Genomic DNA, 25,190 nt, shown 5'->3' on the forward strand with positions numbered 1-25,190 from the left:
CGGCAACTGGCCCACAGAGACCTCAATGAGCAGAGGCTATGCAGCACCTGGCAAGGCCCTCCCAGTGGTCTCTGGGCAGTGCGGAGGACCTAGGGCCCGGGAACCCCCTACTGTGTGACCCTGGGGAGAGTGGAGGGAAGAGTGCCAAGGAGTGCTGGGACAGAGCGAGGACTCCGCAAACTGCCCAGGGTCACAGGGCCATCGCCCCGGACTACTGAACACAGGGCTGGATGGAGGCCCAGGAACCAAGCAGAATCCCCACATCACACTTGCCTTCCTCCTCTCTTCCCAGGACAGAAGGAGAAGTTCCAGAACCCTCAGCAGCAGCCATAGAGGAGGTGCTGGAGTCAGTGTACCCCAGACTACTAGGGCAACATGCAGAGCCCAGCATGCCAGGCAACAGTAGAGAAAATCTTCCTGATGGGTGTGGGACCCAAACCATTCCTACCTAGGGCTTTCTGAACTGCCTTTCCCAGGAGAGTCCGCTCATGGTGGGGGGGGGGGGGGTTAAGGGCCATCTGGCTTTGCCCCCAAGGGCCTGGTGAGAGAACTGCCTGTTCCTATTAGCCCCGACAGAGAGAGTGAGAGACAAGAAACAGATACATACACACACACACGGGCAGACAGGGAACACAAACTGCTCATCACAAAGCAGACTGCACCAGGCAGCGGCAGCATCTGCCCCAACTCCAGCCAGGCCACCTCCACCTTCCAGCCGAGGCAAGTCCTACTTCGGGACAGCCCCCAGCAGGACAGTTAGTCCACAGAGATAAGCAATCCCCAGAAACAGGAGGGGGGGCATTACCTGTCCGGAAGGGATGGACTCTAAGGAATCAGAGCATCCCCGGGCAATGGGCCGGTCCTCGGGTGTCAGACTGTCTGTGGATGAGAGGCTGCTGGCCAGGGCCTCCTCCTGCACGAACATGATACCTGGAGAGACCAGGGGCAGGCGGGCAGGGTGGGCAGGGAGAGTAGCCATTCAACAAACAGGGCTGGGCCCTCAGGCTTCCGGCAGGACTAGGGGCCTCGTCAGACCCCTTAACCCAGCCACATGGATCACAGAAGAAAACATTAAAAATGGAAATCTTAACCTCGAAGAAAGAACAAATGACTGCTTATCTAACTTCAGGGCAGGGACAGACTTTCTAAACCTAAATCCAAAGAAGAAACTGACATGTGTGTGACTATGTAACCACCAAACTTCTGTAAGAAAAGAAACCAAAGATAAAAATGAAATGAAATGAGAAAAAAGTACTTGCAATACTTGACAAAGATGTGTGTCTTTGATCTATAAAAGGCTCTTCCACATAACAAGGATGGAAGGGGGGGGCTGGAAACCCCGTTAGGAGATAGCAGGGATGACCAGCCGTCCCACAAAGGAATGGCTGTTGGAAAGAACACAGGAAGCTTGGCGCACCCCAAGGGACCACAGAAGGGCGAGTCGAAACATGACCTCAGTTTTGCCTCGCTTTGGCAAAGGTCTGACGGCCTGCTCTGGCCTTGGCCTAACTGGGCAGAGGTGGGCAGTGGGCACGAGCTGGCCTGCCTGTTGGGAGAGCAGTGTGGCAGTATGTCCATCAAGAGCCTTCAACGTGTTCGCTCCTGGCACCTCTTTCTAGGAGAATGACTGAACTTGGCCCCCCACCCCACTAACACAACATCTCTGCGAGCTTCACAGACATGCGAGGGCTCGGGATCCCTCATGCGCAAGGCCGGGCCTCCTCGCAGGCTGTTTTCTGCTTTCCTCAGGGGCTGGCAAGGACGAACTGTGCTCGGCACCCATGGCCTGTTTTCCACAGGACACTCCCCGCTGACCCTGCCCTAGGCCACCTCCACAGACAGCGCACTGACTCACGCACCCCAGAAACACCTGGCGTTCTCAAACCCTGCTGAGGCTGTGTGATGGATACAACTTGCCTGGGCCTGTTACTTCACTCCATTTTCCACAGTGGTGGAGGGTAAAGAATTTTAAAAACCTTTTCCTAAATGTAGCTAGCTGGGAGAACACTGAACACCGACCCCCAGCTTCAGAGGTCTGAAGGAGCCTAGGGCTTGCCTGGCTTTGCCACCAGTCACCATGGTTCAATGAAATGACTGAGCTCCAGAGGTCACGGCCCTTGTGCAGCTCAGCTGCCCCCCAGGGACAGAACAACTCATGCAGCCCAGGTGCTCTGCCCACAGACTAGCCCAGCCCAGAGCCCCAGCCCCGAGCCCCAGCCCCACGCCCCGAGCGAAGCAGCAGGCACTATGCGCAGGCAGGAAGGCGGCAAGCGCGCAGCCATGCACGAGGCGCAGTTCTCACCCGGAGTCCGCCCCTCTCCTCCCTCACACGCTCAGATTCTCTCTTCTTTTGAGGTTCACCTCACGTACCACCTCCGCTGCAAAGCCCTCTCTGCTCTAGACATGCCTCTCCCTTCTACAAACGCCCCCACATCATCCTGCCCTGTCCTCCCTTGGGCACACCAGCTCACCTCCCCAAGAGGCTCCAGGTTCCTTAGGGGCACTGTCCTGGTCATCTGGAATTGCCCAATAAGGACGCAAGGAAGGGAAGCCCTTACTGGCCATTCCTGATGAGCCAGGAGCAGTGTTAAGCGCTTCCCCGGTATTAGCTCATGCACGCCTCTCATTATTTACCACAGTTCATCAAATCTAAGATGCGTAGATGGGGCGCCATCTTGGTCTTAGCGGGTGTCCACGGAAGGCGTTCACACGACTCCATCACGAGTACCAGCTGGCTGACAGCGACTATGAGACGCCATTGACTGAAAGACGCATCTCAATTTCAGAGAAGTCACGGTGGAAACGGGTGCATCTTAGAATCGATGAAGTAGGGTATATCCACTTCAGTTGAGAAAACAGCTTCAGAGAGGCTGCACGTTGCCTGAAGGCACACGGCCAGGGAAGCTGGGATGCAAACTGAGCTGCCTCCCTCCCGGGTGCCTGCTCCTAACCACTTCTCTACGGACCTGGCTGAAGAATCAATTCTGGCATTTCATCCGTCAGCCCCTACTGGTCACAATCCTCCATGGCTCCAACAAGCTGGCTAACAGCTCCTGAGACAACCAGAGGCCTGGTGTTAACGGGATAGCGCCCAGTTTATTCACAAGTTATGTTTACGTCTACAGGGAGGCGGCAGCTGGGAGCAGAGCTGCTCCCTTTGGGAGAAATCCTGGCCCATCCAGGCAAGACCCTGGACGGTAGCACAGGGCTGAGCACAACCCTCTGCAGATTCCTCCACCTTAGTAAGAAAAAGTAACGTTTTCTTGCCACTACCCACCCACGCCCTGTTTGGAACTGAGGAAATGTGGACGGGGACAGTCTTTCTGCTTCCTTCCTGGACCGTGGACTGTACAAACAAGCGGTCAGGAAGGGTCACTCAGAGGATGAGACGAGAGGCATCAGAGTGCCTAGATGGGGCCCGAATTCTGTTGTTTCTCATAAAAAGGAAAGAGATGTGCACACAAAGACATCCACTACAGTTTTATTCATAAGAGGTGCAAATCTGGAGACAACGTCTAAATGTCTGGTAGCCGGGAAAGAGGTGGGGGGGGTACAGACTACAGTGAGCCACTCTGTGACATGTCCCTGGGAGCAGGGCAGACGCCTTCCTGCCCACCCAGGGGCTGCCTGCAGCTGCGGCTCTGGGGGCACACACCTCATTTCCCGCCCCCACGGGCTGCGCTTTACCGGCTAGTCCTCTGCTTGCTCGTTCACTCACACACTCACTCGTTCATCGATTTGACAAACGCTGACTTGAGAACCGGCAGGTGCCCGGCCTCGAAGACCAGTCCTATCTCCCCATCCCCCAGAGGCCTAGTCCCACGGCTTCTCCGCAGGCTGGCGGGTGCTGTGACGGGGCAGCACGCACTGGTGGCCCCCAAGAGGGCTTTGGCCCAGCAGCAGGGAAGCTTCTTTGCAGGGATACAAACCCCCTACCCCTTTCATGTAAAAAAAAAAAAAAAAAAAAAAAAAACACACACACACACAAAACCAAAATTTCTCAATCAAGAGTGTTACAAAAGCAGACTGACAATTACTCTGGCCCCTAACACCACCATTCTGTTCTCGTGAATTCTCTCTCCTACCTCAGGGTCATGACCCTGGTGAACTGCCTGCCACAGGTGTCGCGGTTCAACCTGAGCGCCTCCCCTTTCTCCCCCCAGCCCCCCCGCGGGATGGCAGCAGATTTCGTACCACAGCCCAGTTCCCCTAGTGCCCTCAGATGCCTGTCACACGCCATGTTTTATTAGCGTGAATAATGCTGCAGTTCCCCCATTAACTTATCCCACTCAGATAAAATCTCCACTGGCGGGGATTACCAGGTCAAGGGGTGGGAACGTTTTTCTGGCTCTTGAAACATAGGGTCAAACTGTTTTCCCAAGACCTCACACCAAGTTCTGCGTCTCCAGGAGCCCGGGCGGGTGGGCGGCGTTCTTTCCTGTGTGTCCCGAGCCTTGGCTCCACTCGGGACGGCACACCCTCCCCTCTTCCGTGGGGGCCGGGCCAGCAGAGACTCTCATGGGACCTGCTTCACTCACTCATCTCCGAGGATGCCTGGGTTCAGAGGTGAAAGCCCTTTGAAAACGCTAAGACAGTGGGTGGGTGAAGGGAACTGGTCTTCCACGGGTCCACGGACAGCCCATCTCGGCCCCACACAGTGTTTTGGGGCTGGATCACACCGCAAGGGCCACAGAGATGAGGCAATGATAAAGTTTCCTACACAGGGGTCGGGGTGCCTGATTCAGGAAAGTCACCGGGCCTGGCGTCCCGTTAGCAAGGAGCCAATCTGCCCATGCTGCCTGCGGGGGAGCAGGGTCCTTACGAACAGTGGCCCCGAGCCTGTTCAAAGGGCAGCCTCGGGGCCCCCCCAGAAACCCATGGGCTCCTATGGGAACCGGATGTGGGATTCAGGCCAACTGGGGACCCTTGCTAAGCAAACCACAGAGCTGAAACCAAGCCAGCACCCCCCCGCCCCGCCGCTACCCCAAGAGGTGCCACCTATAGGCAGCACCATGCCCTCCCTGTGTCTGAACCCTGACGGCATCCTCCCCCAAGCCCAGCCAGGAGGCCCAGGCGGGACCTGTGCCACTCTGCTAGCTGGCAAGACACATACACAATTACCTTGGTTAGAGAGGATGGGCTGGGGCAGGGAGGCGGAGGTGGGAGCCACGCTGGGAGGGGAGCCGCTGGGTCGGACGCAGGGGGCGGCTGAGAGCCGGGAATCCTCAATGATCTGAGGAGGAGTGCTCAAGTCAGCCCCGGGGGAGGAGGAAGGAGCTCCCAGCTCTCACAAGCGTGGTGATGCTGAAGGCGGTCCTGCCTAATCCACACAATCCTGCGTGGCAGGTGCCACCACCGCCCGCCTCGAGTAGGGGAAAACAGAGGGGAGGAGGCTTGCCCAAGTTCAAGCAGCCAGGACATGGAGGGGTGCGGCCAGGACACAGGGGCCCCGAGCACTCTGTGGCCCGGTCCAGCTCCTCCCTTAGCCAGCTCTTCACCATCGCTCCTGTCACCTCCCCCACAAAGACCCACCTTCTTCTCTGGGTTGTTCAGCTTTGACTTGACCTCCTTGGCTTTCTGAATTGCTTTTAGCACTTCCACGGTGTCCAGCTCCTTCTCTGTGGTCGCTGTGTTGTCCAAACAGACCTACAGAGTTCAGGGAATGGCGATCAGCACAGAGGCTGACGGAGCAGAGTGGAAGGGGCCCCGCGAGGACACAGGAGGACAAGGGAGGCTCTGCCCCCTGGCAGGTGAGCTCTTCACCCCCCATGCAAGTGACCCGGGAGCTCCCACGCTGCCCGGGCCGTTTCTGGGAGCCCCGCTCTGCACAGGGGATACAAGAAGCACTGTGATGGCCTCTCGGGCGGCTGGGGTGGGGGAAGGTGGTGACCTGAACCAAGCCCCCAATTATGGCAAGACTCCATTCAGTGAGAACGAGGGGAGGGCCTCTGGGCTGGGGACCTGGGAGGGCAAAGACACGGGGAATAGGAATAGCAGACGGGTGGGGATCCCCATCTGCAAATCAGGAGGCGGCTGTGACTAGCAAGCAGTGAGGGCTGGTAGTGTGGTCGATGGAGGACAGTCCCAAGGGCCTATGGAAGAGCTGCTGCCATGGCACGCAGCCGGTAGGGGCGGGGGGGGGGGGGGCGGGCAGGGGGCGAGGACATCTTGTGAACACGGTCTTGGTGATGGTGTGAAGGAAGGGGCGCTGGGCGATGAAAAGAGAGGAGGAGGCTGGAGGGGGGGAAGGAAGCAGACAGACGCCCAGGTATCTTCTGGCCTGGGATCTGGGGAGAAGGGGGAGAGGCCTCCTCGAGACTGAAAGGACGGGTGAAGCCGGCTGAGGGTCTGTGCGGCTGGCACGGCGGCAGGTGGCCAGATCGCGCCTGGCAGGCAGCAGATACTGGCTGGAGCGCACGGCAAACGTGGGCAAACCCTTTAAGGTCCGCCGTCTACAAAACACAGCGAGGCTTTAACAGGCTCAAGACAGTCCCTCCACCCTGGGTCTGTGCCTGCTGGTTGGTGGGGAGCCCTCCTGGCCCAAAGCTCTGACGGAGGCGACAGGACAGAAGCCAGCAGGAACCAGGACCGCTGGCGCCCCCACAGAAGGGGCAGGGCAACCTCTCCCTGGGGAGGCAGCAGACTTCCCGGAACCATCCTTCTGAAGCAGGGAGGCAGAGGACAGTGGACATCACCTCCAGCGCTGCCTGGGAAGAGTCAGACTCCATCCAGGCCGTCTCTCTGACAGAGCAGAGCCGCCCCAGCAGCTTACCTCGGAGGCCCTCTCTCCAAACTGAGCCAGCACCTTGGTTCGGTAGTCAGGGATGATGCTCAGAGGGTTGTTCAGCAGGGCCACGTGCTCCAGACACGGGAGGCTGCCGATGCTCCTGACCTCCTCCATCTGCAAGAATCGAGTTCCCTTCCCTTATCCCTTCTTTGAATGCTTCGGCAACAGGCCAACACATCAGAGGGCCTCTTTTCAACGCAAACAACTTTACCATTCTTCTTTAGGGTGAGAAACTCCAAGGCACAGCCACCCCAGGACCCCGGGAGCCTTCCGGGCCGAAGCTCACCTGCTCGATCCTGTTGTCGCGGAGGTCCAGGTTGACCAGGGAGTACAGCTTGTGCAGGCCACTCAGACTCTCCAGGAGGTTGCCCGCCAGGTTGAGGGTCTTGATGTTCCCAAGTTTGGTGTGCACCCCCTCCAAGGAGGAGAGCTTGTTGTAGGACAGGTCCAGGTGCACAAGATTGTACAGGTGCTGTGGTGGCATCGAGAACAGGGTACAACTGGTTTAGGCCAAGGCTCCCGAGCAGGCGGGCTGCCACGAACGGCATGGTGGGCCTCCCACCCTCCAACGCCCACCTGACCCAGACAGCTATTGGCAAGGGCCACCCCCTGCTCCCCAGCACGTGCCACAGCCCCGTGGCACCCCCTGCAGAGGCATCTCGGCCCACAAGGGAGGGGCCAACTGTGAAAATCAGGCTGTCATCGTGATGGAGGTGTATCGTCTTCACCACACTCAATTTATACTTCCACGTCTTTTCCCCACTCTTTGAAACTAGAACAATAATCGCCCAGTGCGTCGCTGAGACCCTCAGGGGACACCAGCAGACCCCGCCTTTACAAACCTCCCGTGCATCCAGACACCTTCTGGGGGCCTATAAGAGAAAACCCCAGGGGATGGCCAAGCTCCCAGGGCAGCATCAGCCTCCTGAACTCTCAGGAGAACAGGATGTTGAGAAGCCCACAGAAGATAGTCTTTAAAGACATGAATCACCTGCAGGTTGTCCACAACCAGTACTCCATTGTGACTCAGGTCCAGGAACTCGATCTTTGGGATCAGTTTCTTGAGAAAGAAGAGAGACACGTGAGGTTACCCTAGGACACAGGACCCTCAGTGGCCCCTGTACGTGGCGGACAGAGATCGTGAGATGCTTCTTCCTGACCACGGATGCCCCGGCCGGACAGCTCTCTGGGGCTGCTGCTGGGATGCCTCCCATGCTCACCTAGCAGCCTGTCCCAGGGGCACATGGGGCCCCCAGTGCTGAACACAAGCCACTGTTCCTGAAGAAGCCCTGGCTTGTGAAAAGGACAGTGGCAAGGTCCCCAATGGGGAAGAAGTTTCATCCCTCTTCTTCAGCCCTACCCAACCCCACCAAAGAGCGCAAATACAGGAATCGCTCTCCTTCTGCCCAGGTACTATCTGCATGTCACCCTTATAGGGGTGCGTCTGGCATCTATGGAGTGATTTTCCACTCCACTCCCTGGGAGTAAATGTCCTCATTTACTACGTTTCTCTATCAAATGTGCATGCAATCAATATGCTTCAGTGGGCTCTAACCATCACCTCACCTATTTTAAGTAATCCCACTTAGAAATTAACTTAAAAACTTCAAGCAATGCACAGAGCACTGGGTATAGGTTTTCCACGGTCCTTCTGGAAAAGGCCAAGTTGAATACTCAACCTCAGGGTGTGATCAGGCCAGAGAAGCCCCTGGCACCTGCAGCTGAGAACGTACCACAGACTCGTCAATCTCAGAGATGCTGTTGTGGCTCAGGTCTAGAGTGGTCAGTGCCTGCCAGGTGGGGATGACAGCGGTCACAGGGCCTTCCAGGGCCGTGCCTTCTGGCTCCCACTCATCAAATTCCGAGGCTTCGGGAACAAGGACTTCCTGTGTAAGAACATCTGTTGAGCACCACACTTGGCCCTCACGCAACACAATCGTTGCAAAATTTCAGGAAGGGCTTCAGCATATTTAGCATGTGGAAGTGAACTTGCATTAAAGTGGGCTTCAGTTCATATGGCTTTCCCTGATTGTGAAATACTTGAAAAGCTTAGCAACCTAACAGCCACTTGGAATGTGTTCTGACCCTGCCTCATTAGCAAATGCTTTTCAAACCCAGAAGAGCCTTTTGCTTTGTGGTGATGCCTTTTCTGGCTTAAACCTCAAGAGCTGAAGATCAGAATTCATGGTGTTTCCAAGCACCTGTGCTTTCCCAGCTGAGGAAATGGTCCCCACTGAGGACAGTAGGCCATTACTGTCCATTACTTCGCAGGGGAGCAGCAGGGACACAATAGCACCATGAAAGGGCAGGAAGGCAGGCCTCCCTGTTTTGGCAGCTGATGCCCAGAAGACCTCTCCTCCCTCAATGGATCCGCTTAGGCCCTTTGAGCGAGGCCGCAGGGAGCACCTCGGAGAGAAGCCGGGTTGCCCAACACCCCAGCTCTTTACACAAGCCTCCTATCTCAGCCAGTGGCCTCAAGACACCAACCCCAAATCTGGATCAGACACTGGAAGTCACAGAAGTAGCCACTGCGTTTGTTCTATACCCCCAGAATTTTAACACTGATAAAATGTAATCCATAGAAAGGTAAACAGAAAAGAAATGCCTTACTTTCTCAATTCGAGTATTTCTGTTGCTCACACACAAATGAGAGTGAGCAGCATTTCCACAACCTGGCCTGTCTATTTCAAGGCCACTCAGAGCAAGACACAAACAAGTACGAAACCAGGACTTCTTAAGCTTAGAGGAACATTTATATCAATCTAATGAACATTCTGTCACTTGCCACTACTTGGCAATTTGTTCACCTCCAAAACCAGTGACATTTTTTGCGGGTGGGGGTGGGGAGACCCGGTTCCTTCAACTCTCTCGTTTAACAGTGTGGATTTCTGACGAAGACACAGACCACAGCGTCCCAGGGACTGTCAGGCAGTGGGAGGATCTGCATGAGGGTGCGGCCGCCCAGCGGGCAGGTCCGACCTCCAGTGTCTGGCGACAGCGGGGGTGCTCGCACCCACCCTCAGCACAGAGGAGCGCAGCACCTCAGCGCAGGGCCCTGCCCCTCATACCCCGGCAGGAAACGGGTGGAGCTTACCTTCATAGAGGTTGCGGAGAAGCGGACACTCATTGTGGCTAGGGTGGGCTTTGACGCGACGAGTCCCCGGATGTGCCTGGCACCACAGTGACTTATCTGGAACAAAGAACAGTTTCATCTCAGAAAAGGCTGTAAGGGCTGACTAGGGCTTGGCAGGTGGACAGGAAAAGCGAGCTCTGGAAAGTACAACTTGAGAGCAAAGGGCCTTAGGCACACAGTGAGTACGATGGGCTCTCTTGCTTACCCAGCCCTGCTTCACTGGCCTTGGTTGTCCTGCAGCGAGGAGGGAGGGCTACATGCCCAAGCACGCCCATGAACGCTACCCACCTGCAGGCCCCAACTGTGGGCCTGCGAGCAGAGGCTGAGTTAGGCACTCCTCTAACTCCCAGGTCCTTCCTCAGCCAGCTCTGGCAGAGGCACACACCACAGGTTCCCATCAAGGGATGTGGTCCTCAAGATCTCTGGGACTAGCCCAGAACGGTGCAGGCAGAATAGTCCCATGGGTAGCAGAGGCTCTGAAGTTAGACTTGGCTGAATTCAGATCCCAGCTTCCCCTCATTGACTGTGTGGTCCTGGCCAAACTTCCTTACCTCCCGAACCCTCAGTTTTCTCAACTGCAACATGGGAATAAAAATACCCATTTCACAGGGCTGTTGGGAAACTTCCATTGAGAAGTGTCCATCAGGACACAGGGTTGAACACAGAAGCCACGCTCCAGAAATAGATGCTTTAAAACATTTTTAAAAATTACCCGTTACTGAGGCCCCTTTGCATTTAAAAAATGTTAACAAAACTGACATCGTGAATCCAGGAATTTGGTAGTGAGTAATACAAAGTATTTCCTGCTAGGTGTGGGCACACCAGAGGGCAGAGAACCCTCAAAGCCCTCTGTGGGTGTGCCCTGGGAAGCACAGATTTGGAACTGGCTCTGCCTGACCCTCAGGATGCCCTCCTAGGCCCTCAAGTTCTCATCAACTTGAGCCATGAGGAGAAAGAGCCAAGCACTGGAGCTCCACCCTGTCCACACGCTGCCTATGCCCAGAGCAGACGTGCAGACCAGCCAAGAGCAGTAGAGGCCCCTCTCTCTCCAGACCTTCAGATGGGACTGACTTACCTAGCGGGGGTCTGTCACATACTGACAAACACGGAAGCAACAGGGCCTGACGGTTAAACCCAGACACGCTCTCTAGCCACAGTAATCAGAAGCAAGACCCCACCTGCGTGGGCTCAGCCCCGCCTAGACTCCAGGGGTCCTGGGCCTTACCTCCACCTGGTGAAGAGACTTGAATATTGACAGATCAAAAGGCAGGAGTTGCTCTTGAATGTTGCTGGTTCCAAATGGTCCTTCTGTGCCGGAAACCTGTGGCCAGACACAGGGCTTGAATCAGGGACGCTGCTGCAAGTGCTCCCCAGCCACGTTCGTGGGGTGGTGTTGCAGCAGCTGCGGACCTGACTCCCGGCTCTGCCGGGCTACGTGAGGCGCAGGAGGCACGTACCTCCACTCACCACTTGGCGCGGTCAACAAAGCAGGCGAAAGCCAAAGTTTAAAGCAAGGGGGCCCTGGGTCACGACTGCCCCCTGGTGCTCATGGCCAGAAGTGCAGTGCCAAGAACACCAAAGGTGGCCTTCCCGGTCTCAGGGCCCATTCAGCCACCTTCACACACACTGCCAGCCCGTGAGCTCTTCGGCCCCACCTGGGCTCCATGCCCACAATCGTGAGGCTCTCCAAGCTGCCACAGCTTTACCTTCAAGTACTTAAGGCGACAGGTGAAGTCCAGGATGTGCCCGAGGTCAGTCTTGGCATCCCCACTGGCACACGTGGGCTTTCCGTGGTGCAGCTGCTCAGTGACCGCGTAGAGCTGCAGGGGCCCGATGGCAAAGACCTCACCGGCCCCCAGGAGCTGTTCTCCTGCAACAGCCATGCCCCCCAGGGTGAGCGCCCGGCCCCGGCCCCACTGTGCAGCCAGGGCGTCTACCCCCCTGGCCAACAGTTAGCAAGCACGAGGCAAGCACCCTCAGGACGAAGCCATGGTCCTGAGCTCACGCTGGGCACAGGGCAGACCCAGGACACACGCTTACAAAGGAGGGAAGAGCCCTGAGAATGTGCGACTGGGGAGCCTCCCTGAGGTGAGGCCGAGTCAAAATTTGTAGCACTGAGCTGGGACAAAGCTGGTGTGAGGCACATCGGGGCAGCAGACCCACACTACAACCTCATCGTGATGGAGCATGGCACACAGCCCAAGGTTAGGTGGGGTCTAGGGAGCCAGCCCAGCGCAGGCCCTGCGAGCAGGCGGGGCTCTCAACCAGTCCTCACCCTGCTCCTCCCAGCCAGGTACCCTCTCGCCCTCAGTGACCTCATCGGCACCACCGGGAAGGAAGGCGGGCAGATGCCCAACATGAGGCTGCACGGCAGGAGCACTCACTACACGTTAGCTACTGTTATAGGCTCTCTGGCAGGGTCATGACCCAGGACTGGCTTCTGTTTGACGTCTCAACTCTCTCAGGTAAGGACAAAGCAGATGCAAGATGGCAGCAGGTCACCCACCTTCCAGAACTCTACCACAGGGCTTTGGACTAGATCCTGAGCCTGGGGTTAGCCCCTGACATGAGGACTCAAGAGTCCTAAGGTAAAAGACCACAGCTTCTTAGACCTGGCTGCCTGTAGGGCCAGTGGGCAGGTAGACAGGCAGGCTCGGCTATGGACCAGGCCCAGGGATTTGAGCAACCCTGGGGAGGTGGGCCCTAGTGAGCACTTGCTTGCAGGAGTTCCATGCCACCCTGGATCCCCGGCTGCCTGACAAGTCTGGGCGAGTGGCCACCATTTCGGGGACTCCCGGCCACATACCTTTTTCAAAGAGCTCCTCAGCCAGTGCCGCGGTGATGCCATTTATCTCCTGCAGAGAAATCAACCCGCAGTCAAAGAGAGTTCCTCTGCCTCCAGGCCCTCAGACTCACATTCCCTGCCATCTACTCCCTCTGTTGCTGCAATGTCAACTCTCTAGAAAGTTAATAAAACAAACAGAGCTTGTAACATACAACAGGAGAGACAGAAAACTATAAACCAAATTGCCCAGGAGGGGAAACAGAGTATCTCCAGTCTTGTGGACATCTGCAATGTCGCGTCAAAGGAAGAAAAGGAACAGACTATCGCAGCGACTCTGAGCACACACAGGCCCTGGCCGTGGCACGAGGCCTGGGAGGCTGGCCAAGCCTGGCGATCCTGGCAGTCAGCTGGGAAGCCAGCAGCCCCCAAAACTGGCCCCAGAATATCCCCGGAGAGGGCGTGGCTGAGAGGAAGTCCTATTTCTTCTGAGAGTGACCGTTTCTACTTTCGTTCATGTTCCAAAGGTGCCTTAAGAAAGTGAGTGACGGCTCTCTGCCTGTGCTCACCCTTCAAGCCTTGCAACAGTCCCCATGGCCCCAGGGTCCTAAGAAAGAGGCAGGAAAGGACTTCCTTTCAGAAGGCCTGAAAGACTAAGCCCTCAGTCATATTAAGAACCGGCGTGCTGGGATCGCCACCATGGTGGGCAATGCCTGAGCGCCTGGCTCACTCCGCAGCCCCAACGCCCCATGCGAGGAAGATGGTATCCTGAACCCTGTTCCACAAATGAGCAAACTGAGGTAGAGAGTTGCTGCACTCTCCAGTGTTACGTGGCCAGGAAGCAGCAAAGCCACTTGGCCTTGAAGTCTCTCTGTACATAAGCCATTGCCTCGGCACTTTTGTGTGTGATTCTGGGGATGGCAGGACCCCCCAGCCCGACATCGGGCAGGTAAGAATTTTAATCAACTGCCAGAGGGCAGCCAACTGGACTTTTGGTAAACAGGCTTGGACGGAGACCACGCGGTTGCCTTCATGACTCATGGGAACGTCTCTGCCACGAGGACATGCGATTCACATGTTGACGGGACTCAAAAGGCACGAGGCTGCAGGGGACAGGGTGTCCTTTTCCTGTTCTTCTTTGTGGTTTGTCTCCTTCTCTCTCATACACGAGGGATGTGCCGATGCTTGTTTACATGCTGCAAATACCTTCTCCCTGTCATGCGGGCCTCGTACCTTTGTGACCGTTTTCCTGACACAAAGAGACGCTTCATCTTTATAGAAGTCGTTTAATCTGTGTTTCTTTTCCTTTGTGACTTCAGGGCTCTTCCCCCATCCCAAGATTACAAAGATATTCCTCTTTTTCTTTTAATACTTTATGCTAGCTTTTAAAAATGTGTTTATTTCTTTAAGCTGCTCAAAATTCAGCTTCCATACAGTGTGAGAAGAACCCCCCTTCGGCATCACAAGTGGACAAAAAAGCCCAGTGTGGGGGAAAATGAGCAAACATGGCCCCGGCGTTAAGGAGCACAGGGTCTGGCAAGATCCAAGGTCAGATGCAAAGAGGCCGTCAGGACAACACAGGCTCTGAGCAGGAGAGGGCTCCAGGTAGGGAGGAGAGAGGCTCTCCGTTCAGGCCGAAGTTCAACTTCAGTCTCTTGCAACGACCTAAACTCAATTTAGTTTCCCTGACTGCAGTGAAGAACTGAAGATTAGTAAGAGCCTGGAATGATCCAAACGCTCATTTCTCTATCAACAGTTTGAAGCGCCGCGGCCGGCGTCTAAGTCAGCACTTCTCCAGCCCGCTGCTGTGAGCATCACCTGGTCAGCCCTGAAGGAGGCAGGCTCCTGAGCAACTCTGGCCCGTGCTAGTGACACTGGGGCTCCCACAAGGTCTCCCTTGGGAAGGGGTTCCCTGCCCTCCATCCACATCTAACAATGTTACATTTCTTCGGGCAGCTGCCCTCAACACCCCCTCAGGGGACAAGGCTGGCATTTCTGGAAAACACAGAAAGCTGCAAGATAGAGAAGGTCAAAGGCTGATGCTAAGCACAGAGCAGGTTTTTTACTTCTGAGCAATCTAAAAAGCAAACTATGTGACAATTTCTTTCCGCTCTCTTCCGACACAGGAAATGCACGCTGCTGTAACACTGTCTACTTTTGTAACAACACTACCTACTTTGTTTCCCAGGCTTCTCCCCCTGCGGAGACTTCATCAGAGAGCACAGGGATGCCTCGGCCCAAGTTTACAGTACAAGTCCCCTGAGAGAAGAATTTGTTGGCCTCCTCAGAGTTCTGGTTAAGCCAGCCTTGCATACAGAGCAAAGGTGTGCAGAGTCAGTACCCCGCCGCCCCAGTCTAAGTCACTACAGATTCTGCTAGGAGGTCACCTGTGCAGACGGGTGACCCCCACACACCTCACCCAATCTACGCGGAAGGGACGTAAAGTGCTTTGGGGTGCCACAAAGGTCTGAACTGAGAAGCATTTTTTTAAAAAGACATTCTTTAGGGGTGCCTGGGTGGCTCACTCGTTAAGCGTCTGCCTTCAGCTCAGGTCATGATCCCGGAGTCCTGGGATCGAGCCCCGCATCGGGCTCCCTGCTCAGCGGGAAGCCTGCTTCTCCCTCTCCCACTCCCCCTGCTTGTGTACCCCCTCTTGCTGTGTTTCTCTCTGTCAAATAAATAAAATCTTTAAAAAAAAAAAAGACATTCTTTATACCTCAAAAAAAAATTCAGTTAAAATAAAATTAGCTACACTTAAAAAAACAGTAACACCCATCCCTAAATGGGCTATAGACCCGTCAGTCGGCTGCCTGCCAGGATCTCGAGTAGAGCTGCACACAAATGTGCCATGAACTGGTCAGGCTGTAGCTCGGCGGCTGCCACTCTGAGCATGTCTGCGCAGGCAGAGCCCGCGACCAGGTACATCCCGCAGCACCCGTGCCTGTGCTCAAGGAATACCCCTGGGCCAGCCCGACTCCTGCTTGGGGCGTACTCGAGCACAGAGCCCTTGTTAACGGGGCACAGACAAGGGACTCCATCACACGTCACTGTGTGCTTCACACACATATGCTAAGGGTCAGAGGTGGGGGAGGACCCTACGTACTTTTTTTTTTCTCCCTAAGTAACTTTTATTTCACGACCGTGATGAGGCATGCTAGCAGGAGTCAGGTATGTCATGTGCGATTTGCTTTAAGTAAAAATTCCCTATTGAGAGATTCAAGCTTCAAATTTCACTGGAGAGAGCTCCAAGGCCGTAAGTCACAGAGAAATCTGTCCTCACTTACAGCCTCAGTACTTGCAGCTGAGACAAAGGATGGAGGTGAATGCTCAGGCATGACACCAAGACGGTAACTGTTTGAGGCGCTGGGGTGGCTGAGGCGGGTGAGCATCCAACTTTTGATTTCTGCTCACGTTATGATCTTGGGATCATGAGATCGAGCCCCGCATCAGGCTCCGCGCTTAGTGGGGAGCCTGCTTGTCCCTTTCCCTCTTCTGCTCCTCTCCCCAGCTCGCTTGCTTGCTCTCTCATACAAACGAATGAATAAATAAAATCTTAAAAAAAAAAAAAAAGAATGGTTCAAATTTCAAAAAGTATCTTTGTCCTAGTCCACTGGCTTTAAAATAAAAAAATGACAGAAATGCCACCTTTGCCAAGCACTGAGTTGATGGCATTCTGATGACAGAAATGCCCAGAACTGCTCCTTACCAGGGCAGCCCATACTGGCCGGCGCCTGGTGAGGCCCGGTGGGCCCACTGTTCTTCCAGGTCCTTTACTGCCACTGCACAGCCTCCTCTAATCCTCAAGGGTGGGGGGTCATCACCCCCAAGCTCACAAAGGAGGAACTGGGACACAAAGAGGTCAAATGATGGACTTGGAATAAACGGTCGGGGGTGGGGGGGCACCTGGGTGGCTCAGTTGGTTCAGCAGCAGTTCTTGGTTTTGGTTTGAGTCATGATCTCAGGCCTGTGAGATCGAGCCCACATCAGGCTCAGTGCTGAGCGTGGAGCCTGCTGGAGATTCTTTCTCCCCCTCCCTCTACCCCTTGTGCGTGCTCTCTCAGGAAAAAAAAAAAAAGGCTTAAAGGGCCTGGAAATGGCCTGCCTCCCCCGAGTCCACTGGTTGACATCCTGCCTCAAAATGGTGTGCTAGAAATTCTTTGTGGGATTCCGTTTCATTGAATTTGAAAACCTCTGCTCCTGGGGTGCTGGGATGAGGTTCAGAGTGCCAGGAGTTCCAGGAGCCACAGCTATCTGGAGAGAAACAGCACAGCAACAGGCCCAGTGCCGAGGTGTGCCCACTCACAGCAACACTGGGCTGCCCTGACCCCTGCAATCCCCATCTCAGAGTTGGCCATGGAGAGAAGCGCTGCCTTCTTTCCTTGCCATCAAAATCCACACTGCAAAAAAATGAAGTTGGAACCCCTTACCTCACACCGTAAACAAAAACTAACTCAACATGGACGAAAGACCTAAATATAAGAGCTAAAGGTATAAAACTCTCAGAAGAAAACCAAGTTGTAAATTTCTGTAACCTGGGACTAGGCAATGGTTTCTAAGAACATCAAAAACAGAAGTGACCAAAGGAAAAAATGGATGAACCGAACTTCATCAAAATCTCAAACTTTTGTATTTCAAAGGCACTACCAAGAAAATGAAAAGACAATTCACACAATGGAAGAAAATATTTGCACATCACATTTCTGATAAGAGCCTAATACCCAAAATATATACATATGTTTATATATGAAAAAACTCCTACAACTCAACCATAAAAACACAAGTAACCTAATTTTTTAAAGTGCCGAGGATATCTGAATACACATCTCCAATGAAGATATGCAAATGACCAATAAGCACGTGAGAAGAGGCTCAACCTCATTAGGGAAATGCAAATCAAAAGCACCATGAGATTCCACTTCACAGCCACTAGGATGGTTATCAAAAAAGTGGACAGAAACAAGTTTGACAAGGATGTGGGGAGAGAACCTGCACACTACTGATGGGAATGTAAAATGGTGCTGCCACTATGGAAAAATTTTGGCAGTTCCTCAAAAAGCTAAAGTTACCGTAAGACCCAGCAATGCCACTCTTTATGTATACCCAACAGAAAAGAAATCCTATGTCCACACAAATCCTTATATATGAATGTCCACGGCAGCAATATGCTTACTAGCCAAAACATGGCAACAACCCAAGCGTCTGTCAACTGATGGATAATGTCGTATATCTAATCAGCAGAATATGACTCAGGCAGAAAGGACCAAAGTACAATACAAATGGACCTTGAAAGCATCATACTAAGTGAAAGAAGCCCATCACAAAGGCCACATTTGTATGATTCCATTTATATGAAATGTCCAGAATAGGCAAATCCATGGGGACAGAAAGTACATTAGTGATTGCTGATGGGTACAAGGCTTCTCTTCATAGTGATGAATGTTCTGGAATTATTGGTAATATCTGCACAACTCTGTGAACATACTAAAATCAGGGAATTGTATACTTTCAATTTTTTTGTTTTTTAGATTTATTTGAGAGAGAGCGTGCACATCAGTGTGCTCGCACAAGTGGGGCAAGGAGCATAGAGAGAGGGAGAAAGAGAGAAGCAGAGTCCCCAATGAACTGGATCTCAGGACCCTAAGATCATGACCTGAGCTGAAATCAAGAGTCACTTAACAGACTGAGCCACCCAGGTGCCCCAGGAATTGTGTATTTTAAAAGAGTGAATTTTGGGATTGGGACGCCCGGGATGGCTTAGTCAGTTAAGTGTCTACCTTTGGCTCAGGTCATGATCCCAGGGTCCTGGGATGAGTCCTGCGTCAGGCTCCTTGCTCAGCAGGGAGTGTGCTTCTCCCTCTGCCCCTCCCCGCTTGTGTGCTCTCTCTCTGACAAATAAATAAATAAAGTATTTTAAAAAAGGACATGCAATCTACTTATTTAAAAAAGTGAGTTTTATGATATGTAAACTATATTTTAATAAAGAAAAAAAACCCCACACTCCAGACAACTAGGGTTCCCTGAGTCCACCCTGTCCAATGTCAGCCCCACAAGAAGTGGAACATGTTGGAAATAATTTCAGAGAGAACACTGATGGCACAAAGGCTAGAAGAAATACTCCCTAAGAACTCCCAGCCTGCAGAAAAGGCTGAGGGATCTTTTTTTTTTTTTAAAGATTTTATTTATTTATTTGAGAGAGAGAATGAGATAGAGAGAGAGCATGAGAGGGGAGAGGGTCCGAGGGAGAAGCAGACTCCCCGCTGAGCGGGGAGCCCGATGCGGGACTCGATCCCGGGACTCCAGGATCATGACCTGAGCCGAAGGCAGTTGCTTAACCAACTGAGCCACCCAGGCGCCCATGAGGGATCTTTTAGGCCCTGTTTATTCAAATTCACTTGAAGATCTAGTGGTTCTCCAATCAGGTGAGGTTTTGCCCCTAGGGGGATATCTGGCAAGGAGGCCGTTCTCGTTGTCCCAACCTGGGGTGGCTATTAGCACCTAGCCGGTAGAGGCCATAGATGCTGATAAACAGCGCATGGGACAGTCCTCATGACAACGACCCAGCCCTAACTGTCAACAGTGCCACAGCTGAGAAACCATGATTTAATTTCATGATGGGTCAGTTTTTAAAAATCCTTGCATTTATGTAACCCAGGGGCCCTTCTGATAACAGTATTTCAGTATGTCCAAACTGTTCCAAGCAGTAAAGCATGCCTCAAAACAGAGCCTCAGGTGTGGGCCGGCCCAGGCCCACCTCAGGCAAACCTATCTCAAAAGAGCAGTCCAGGCCTTTCCATGCTCGGAGCTGGACAAACCTGCTGCTCAAAGACCTAGGTCTTCAGCAACGAATTATACTTTCAAAGGGCTGCTTATCAAGTTTTATCCTTAAATGGCTAATAAAAGCTTTCTTAAAGAACAGCACTTCCTAAAATACTAACCGGTAAAGTTTATCTGAAACACTCGCGTAAGTAATGGAAATTTTTCCTTACATAAGGAAAGACAACATAAAAAAATGTCTACAATAGGAAACTGATAACTACATAGTTGCTAGTATATGCTGAATAAAATCCAAAGCATTTAGATCGATAGATAGATAAGAGCCCATCCATAAATGCCACCCATTTTCCACAGCCCCTCCAAGCTTAGTGACCCAATGCTAGCGTCATCACCAAATTTCCAGGCTCTATCTAGCACTCCAAAAAAGGTTCGGTCGTCTTACTCTGAAAACACTTCGAGAAAGTTGTGTTGTAAACATATTTGAGCCCTTAAGACCACAACCCACAGGTCCCTTCCCAAAGGGTAAGCCTAAAAATGGAGGAGATTCTTTCATATCTTCAACACATAAAAGGAAAACAATTAAATGTCAATTATCCGAAAATCTATCACCCAGAGATTACTCCTAGTACTGCGGTGTAGGATCTTTCAGAATTTTCCTAGGCAAATACAGTCACATAAATTTCTTTTCATAAAAAGGGGACCATTCTACACACCATTTTATGGCATGCTCATTTCATATAGTAACATACTTATTTTCCTATGTCAACAAATCCACAGCTGCACCATCATTTTCTAGCAGAATATCCGATTACAGGGTTGTACCCCTTGATTTTTTTGAAAAACACCTATTGGACTTTTTCAAAACATTTTTTATTTGAGAGAAAGAGAGAGAGAGAAAGTGCACACTCGAGAAAGGGGAGGAGCAGATGGGGAGGGAGAATCCCAAGCAGATACCCCGCTGAGCGCAGAGCCTGATGAGGGGCTTGATCCCACAACCCCGAGATCACCAACCTGAGCTGAAACCAAGAGTGGGTCGCCCAACCAAATGCGCCACCCAGGCACCCCTCTTATTGGACTTTTGATTGTCTTCGGTATTTCGCTACTACCCTGGAATGTACCTACGTCCTGCTGATGCTTACCTGATTGCTTTCCCCCTAGAATAAATTCTCAGAAGTGGAACTGTGAGTTGTTTTCAATATCTGAGTTTCACACAGCCAAACTTCCCTCTGTGAGGTGTAACAACTCATCCTGTCACCAGCAGCCCATAAATGTTGTTCCTCCATCCAGAGCCGCTCCGGGACACACACTCCCGGTGGAGTCTATCTACTGACTCTCGGCACCTCGGACCCTGAAGATGCCCTCCCATGGCCATATTCTGCCAACACAGGCTGATTCCTTCATCTCGAGCTGAACCAACAGCGAAACCATCCTCTATCCCAGGTGTCAGCTGTTTCCGCTCTACCCCCATCCATTCGGAAAACTAGCCTGAACACCCACAGGCTGTTTTCACTATACAAAATGCCACGTGGTAAAGGAAAGCCTCTCTGTGGCCACAGTCTAATTTAGAGCAAATATGTCAATAAACGGGCTTCTGCCCACACCCCATCCACAGCAGGGTGATGTTCCTCCATCTTCTAACCTCAGGGTCCAACTCCGGCCCACTTCCCCCGAAAGCAGAGGCTCATGCTGGTTTGCTGCCTCGAGCCTGGTGGTTGAGGGCTGGCAGGGGAGACCTGGAGAGGAACTTACGTAGAGATGAAAATGTAAGAAGTGGGCCAGCACGCTGGGGGCCACGCCGGGGAAGGCAGCCAGGAGCGTCTGCAGGTAGACCTCCAGATCTTTCTCCCTCTTCTCCACCAAGCTTCTTGAGTTTTTCCCAATGATCTTTTTAGGCGGAAGCAGGTTTTTGTCAATTTTCCTTTCTGCAACCAGCTGTAAGAAAATAGAAGCATGGTCAACCACAGCCCCAGAGGGTCTGTGATGTTGCAGGATCGAGGCACGCAGCGTGTGGACAGGCGCTTGCCACAACTCCCACAACCTTGCCTTCTGGCAGTGGTATCAGAATAAGCAATGCAACCAGTGCATCTGGAATTTGGCCTCATCAGATTCAATTAGTATTAGAAATACCAGGACCTTGATTGCAGACAAGGAGCTCCATGTGGAGCCTGTAGAGACAGAAAATACCTCCAGGCCCCTAAAAACCACCATTTTTTCCAAAGCCGAATGAAAACCAATCAGGGCGGTGGCCTGTCTTTAAAACACTCATGTTGCAAATGACCCAGAGAAAGGTGGCTCTCTCCAAAATCAAAGAAAGAAATGGAATCACAGCCAGACATTAAAGTCAAGGTTCTGGAGTCGCTCTAGTCAGGGGGGGATAAGTTAAAACCCGCTCCCTCCCCCAGGACACTGACCATTATAGGCACGGAGCTGGTTCTGCCCTCACTTCAATGTGCGGCACAATGGAAATGTGGCCTAAAAGCCCCCAAGCCCTGGGACACAGATTCCCGGTTCTCAAGAGTTACCTTTTCGTGGAGCTCATAGAAATCACTGTAACGGTGCTTGACGGTCCATTCGTGGCTGCCGACAGCGACCTGGATGATGTAAACCTACGAGGGCAAACCGACAGTCCTCGCCCGGCCAGCCAAAAGGAAAGCCCCGTCCTCCCCTGAGCAATAGCCACAGGCCACCCAGACCACCCCAGCCCCCGGGGCCAAAGTTAGGCTACCCTTGCCCGCTAGACTCTGCATCTGACCCTTGCCAAGCAGCAGGACCCTCTCGCAGCGTCCTCCCTGGCCCTAGCACCAGCTGGCAGGCACATGGGATCAATCCGTGGGTCTACCTAACAGTGAGGAACAAAAAAGGTGACCATCTTATCAAGCCACCTCTTTCGTTTTTTACTTCCAGCCTCTAACCTGAGCTGCACGCAAGGCCACCCCCACCAAGAGCGGCAGAACAGGGTGGAGTCTGGCAGGACTAGCTTCTCTGCTGTATATTTTTCCAGGTGCCCTGACTATATCCTAGAATCAAGTCCCTTCCCAACGCTTTCAGCTGGTTCCTGGCTAGGATTTCTGCTGCTGAGCCAGGCGTCAAAGCACTAAGAAGCCAATGGGAGGGTGGGGGGAAGGGAAGTGATGAACAATCAAGACTAGCAAAAGGCAATATGGCTTAGCAGGTAAGGGAATGAGCCTTGGAGTCAAGGAAGACCTGAGTTCAATAACTGGTTCTGCCATTTCCGGGCTGGCCTATGTAAGTGATTGAGAGCCTAAATTTTCTGAGCCTCAGTTTCTCCATCTTAAAATCTGATAGGTTTAGTAACTGAATAAAGTAATTCAAGCAAAATGCTTTGTACAAGGTCTGACATGCAGCAAACGTTCAACAAAAAGTGTGTTAAAATATAATAATAATCAGCACACCCGGAGACAAATCGTGGGGTGAGCCTGGATCACCACTTCCCCTATACCCATGCAGAAGGGGCTCAGCCGCGCGAATAGGGAGAGCTTTTTGGAGCTGACGTCCTAGCTGAATGCTGCTTATGGGCAATGGGCAATGGGCAATGGCTTGCCAGCCATCAGCTCGGAGACCTCTACCCTCACATGGAAAGCCTCCCCCCCTCCCAGTCCCAGTGTCCCGCCCCTCTCTGCAGCATGTAGGGAAGGGGGAGGAGGAATCATCAAATCAGCTGAAGCCTCCAGAGAAGAGCAGCCATTTCTTCAGGGCTGGCCTGTTGCTCCAGGATCCGCCCCCAGCCCCTCTTTCCAGCCTGGCAGCTTCCCTCCCCCTCCTGCCGCCCAGGAAAGGAAAAAGAGCCAGAGAAATGACCCTCAGGAGGAGGGTTAGGATGAGGGCCAAGGGGGTGGGGTGAAGGCAGGGCCAAACCCCCCCCCAACTCCCCATCCTCAGGGAACAAAGAACAGGAGGCTGGGAGATGCTCAATACGCCCCCACCCCAAGGCCAGTCCCTGCCTGGCTGCCTACCAGGCCCACAAGCCTGGCGACTAACCCCATCCAGCTCCAGAAAAGCCTCCCAACTCCATCACAGTCTGGAACTCCACCCCTCTTTTCAGTTCTCCACCTCCCCCAAGGCCTTGAAGTGTGTGGGTGGCTTGCTGCCCCAACAGGCTCCCTCCGCCCAAAGCCATGAAGACCCCTGAGGTTCCCGGGTCTTATACTTTCAGCACAGAGTGACGACCTCAATTCCCCCGCGTCATGGTTCCACTCCTCCCCCATTCTGGTCTCTGACTCCCAAGGCCTTGGGGCTCCAGATCACCCCTCATTTTTAAAGCAAATCTCAACTGCGACCCCAACCCCCACCCCCCAGATCAAGGCCCCGCTCCCTTTTCTTCATGACCTGCAGGACCCCGAACCTTTCCCCGATTCCATCCATCAGAGACCCCTCCCCTCCCGGACCCTCTGTCACGTCCTCCCAGGCTGGCGCCCCTGCAGGCCTAGGGGATCTAGAAGGGCCTCCACCTCATCTAGACTCCCGTCTTCCGCAGACCCCTTTATCCCCAGATCCTCCCCAACCCTAGCCCTCATTTCTGAGAGCGTACCCCTTCCCCAAGCTCCCTCCCTGAGACCCACCCCAGGACCCTGTTCCCGGACCTGCGAAACCCATACGCCTTCCCCAGATTCCCCTCCTCGAAACCGAGGCCCCCGCTACCTCCTCCTCCCCGGTGGCGGGGCCCAGGTCCCCCCCAGCCCCCCTCGACTTGGGACTCCGGGTTCCAAGCCGCCACCCCCAGTTCTGGCGCCCGCGCCCCCTGCACACCGTATACGTGTCCACGAGCTCAGAGCCCACGACGCGCGCCTCCTTGACCGGCTCGGCCTCTCGCTCGGACCCGAAGCTGCGCGCCACCGCCGCCATGTTCCGGGCTCCGTTGCTGCAGCCGCCACCGCCGGGCGCAGACTGGCAGCAGCAAGGGGCGGGGTCAGCGTCCCACCGCCCCCTGGCCCCCACCGCCCCCCGCCCCCGCCGCGCGCCGCGCAGCCATCTTGGCCCCGCCGCCTCCTCTCGCGCTCGCCCCGCCCCCCGTGCGTAATTGACAGCAGCCGCCAACAGCGCGCGTGCGCAGGCCGCAGAGGCCGGAGCGCTCGCGTAATTTGTAGGCGAGCCTTGCGGCGTTTCCTGCAGCCCAGGAGAAACTGAGGCACCGGGCGGGGGTAGCTCTGGGCATTGCCACTCGGTGCCCGGGAAGGGAGGACGGAAGACCTCGCACCTCCCGGGGTACCCGAAGCAAGTCACTGCACCATCTGGCCTCTGTTTTTCCCTTTCCAGAAAGAGGCAGTAATCGCGCCCCGCCTGGCTCTCGGGCTCATTCCCTGTAGGGCACGAGAGGATTGAAGGAGAAGATATGATCTGGGGGCTCCTGGGTGGCTTAGTCATTAAGCGTCTGCCTTCGGCTCAGGTCATGATTCCAGGTCCTGGGATCGAGCCCCGCATCGGGCTCCCTGCTCGGCGAGAAGCCTGCTTCTCCCTCTCCCGCTCCTCCTCCTCCTGCCTGTGTTCCCTCTCTCGTTGTCTCTGTCAAACAAATAAATAACATCTTTAAAATAAAAAAAAAAAGGTATGAGCTGTGCTTAGAGCTCGAGCTGGACAGAGTAACTCTGCGCCAGTTCTTAACCTTTCCGAGATTTGAAGACCTCCTCTATTGTATGAGGTTCATCCATGCAACGCGGCACTCGAGGCAGGGAGCTGGTGTGGTTATCAAGAGAGGA

At 53.8% G+C, this 25,190-nt stretch overlaps 1 protein-coding gene across 3 annotated transcripts in view; it reads right to left on the minus strand.

The window, feature by feature from the left end:
* NISCH (nischarin) overlaps nucleotides 1-24,420 on the minus strand; it is a 32,801-nt gene extending 8,381 nt beyond the window's left edge. Inside the window, exons 1-15 of one of the 3 annotated variants that reach the window (XR_015769307.1) lie at nucleotides 24,244-24,420; nucleotides 21,999-22,082; nucleotides 21,226-21,408; nucleotides 12,727-12,775; nucleotides 11,627-11,790; nucleotides 11,146-11,241; nucleotides 9,882-9,977; nucleotides 8,521-8,673; nucleotides 7,779-7,847; nucleotides 7,074-7,259; nucleotides 6,773-6,901; nucleotides 5,533-5,646; nucleotides 5,122-5,233; nucleotides 4,320-4,554; nucleotides 2,212-3,053 (exon numbers count right to left, since the gene is read on the minus strand). Coding sequence is in view for 2 of the 3 variants with exons in the window: in XM_028124365.2 (XP_027980166.1) it covers nucleotides 806-930; nucleotides 5,122-5,233; nucleotides 5,533-5,646; nucleotides 6,773-6,901; nucleotides 7,074-7,259; nucleotides 7,779-7,847; nucleotides 8,521-8,673; nucleotides 9,882-9,977; nucleotides 11,146-11,241; nucleotides 11,627-11,790; nucleotides 12,727-12,775; nucleotides 21,226-21,408; nucleotides 21,999-22,082; nucleotides 24,244-24,339 (1,656 nt within the window). In the remaining variant the exon portion in view is untranslated. Of the gene's footprint in view, nucleotides 1-805; nucleotides 931-2,211; nucleotides 3,054-3,455; nucleotides 4,555-5,121; nucleotides 5,234-5,532; nucleotides 5,647-6,772; nucleotides 6,902-7,073; nucleotides 7,260-7,778; nucleotides 7,848-8,520; nucleotides 8,674-9,881; nucleotides 9,978-11,145; nucleotides 11,242-11,626; nucleotides 11,791-12,726; nucleotides 12,776-21,225; nucleotides 21,409-21,998; nucleotides 22,083-24,243 lie in introns of those variants that run through there. The other 2 variants (XM_028124365.2, XM_028124366.2) reach the window with 2 other exon arrangements.
* Nucleotides 24,421-25,190: the final 770 nt, after the last annotated feature.

The sequence above is a fragment of the Eumetopias jubatus genome, unplaced genomic scaffold (assembly GCF_037043125.1).
Source record: "Eumetopias jubatus isolate StellerSeaLion01/CBP00866 unplaced genomic scaffold, mEumJub1_p1.0 scaffold_1, whole genome shotgun sequence".
Taxonomy (NCBI): Eukaryota; Metazoa; Chordata; class Mammalia; order Carnivora; family Otariidae; genus Eumetopias; species Eumetopias jubatus.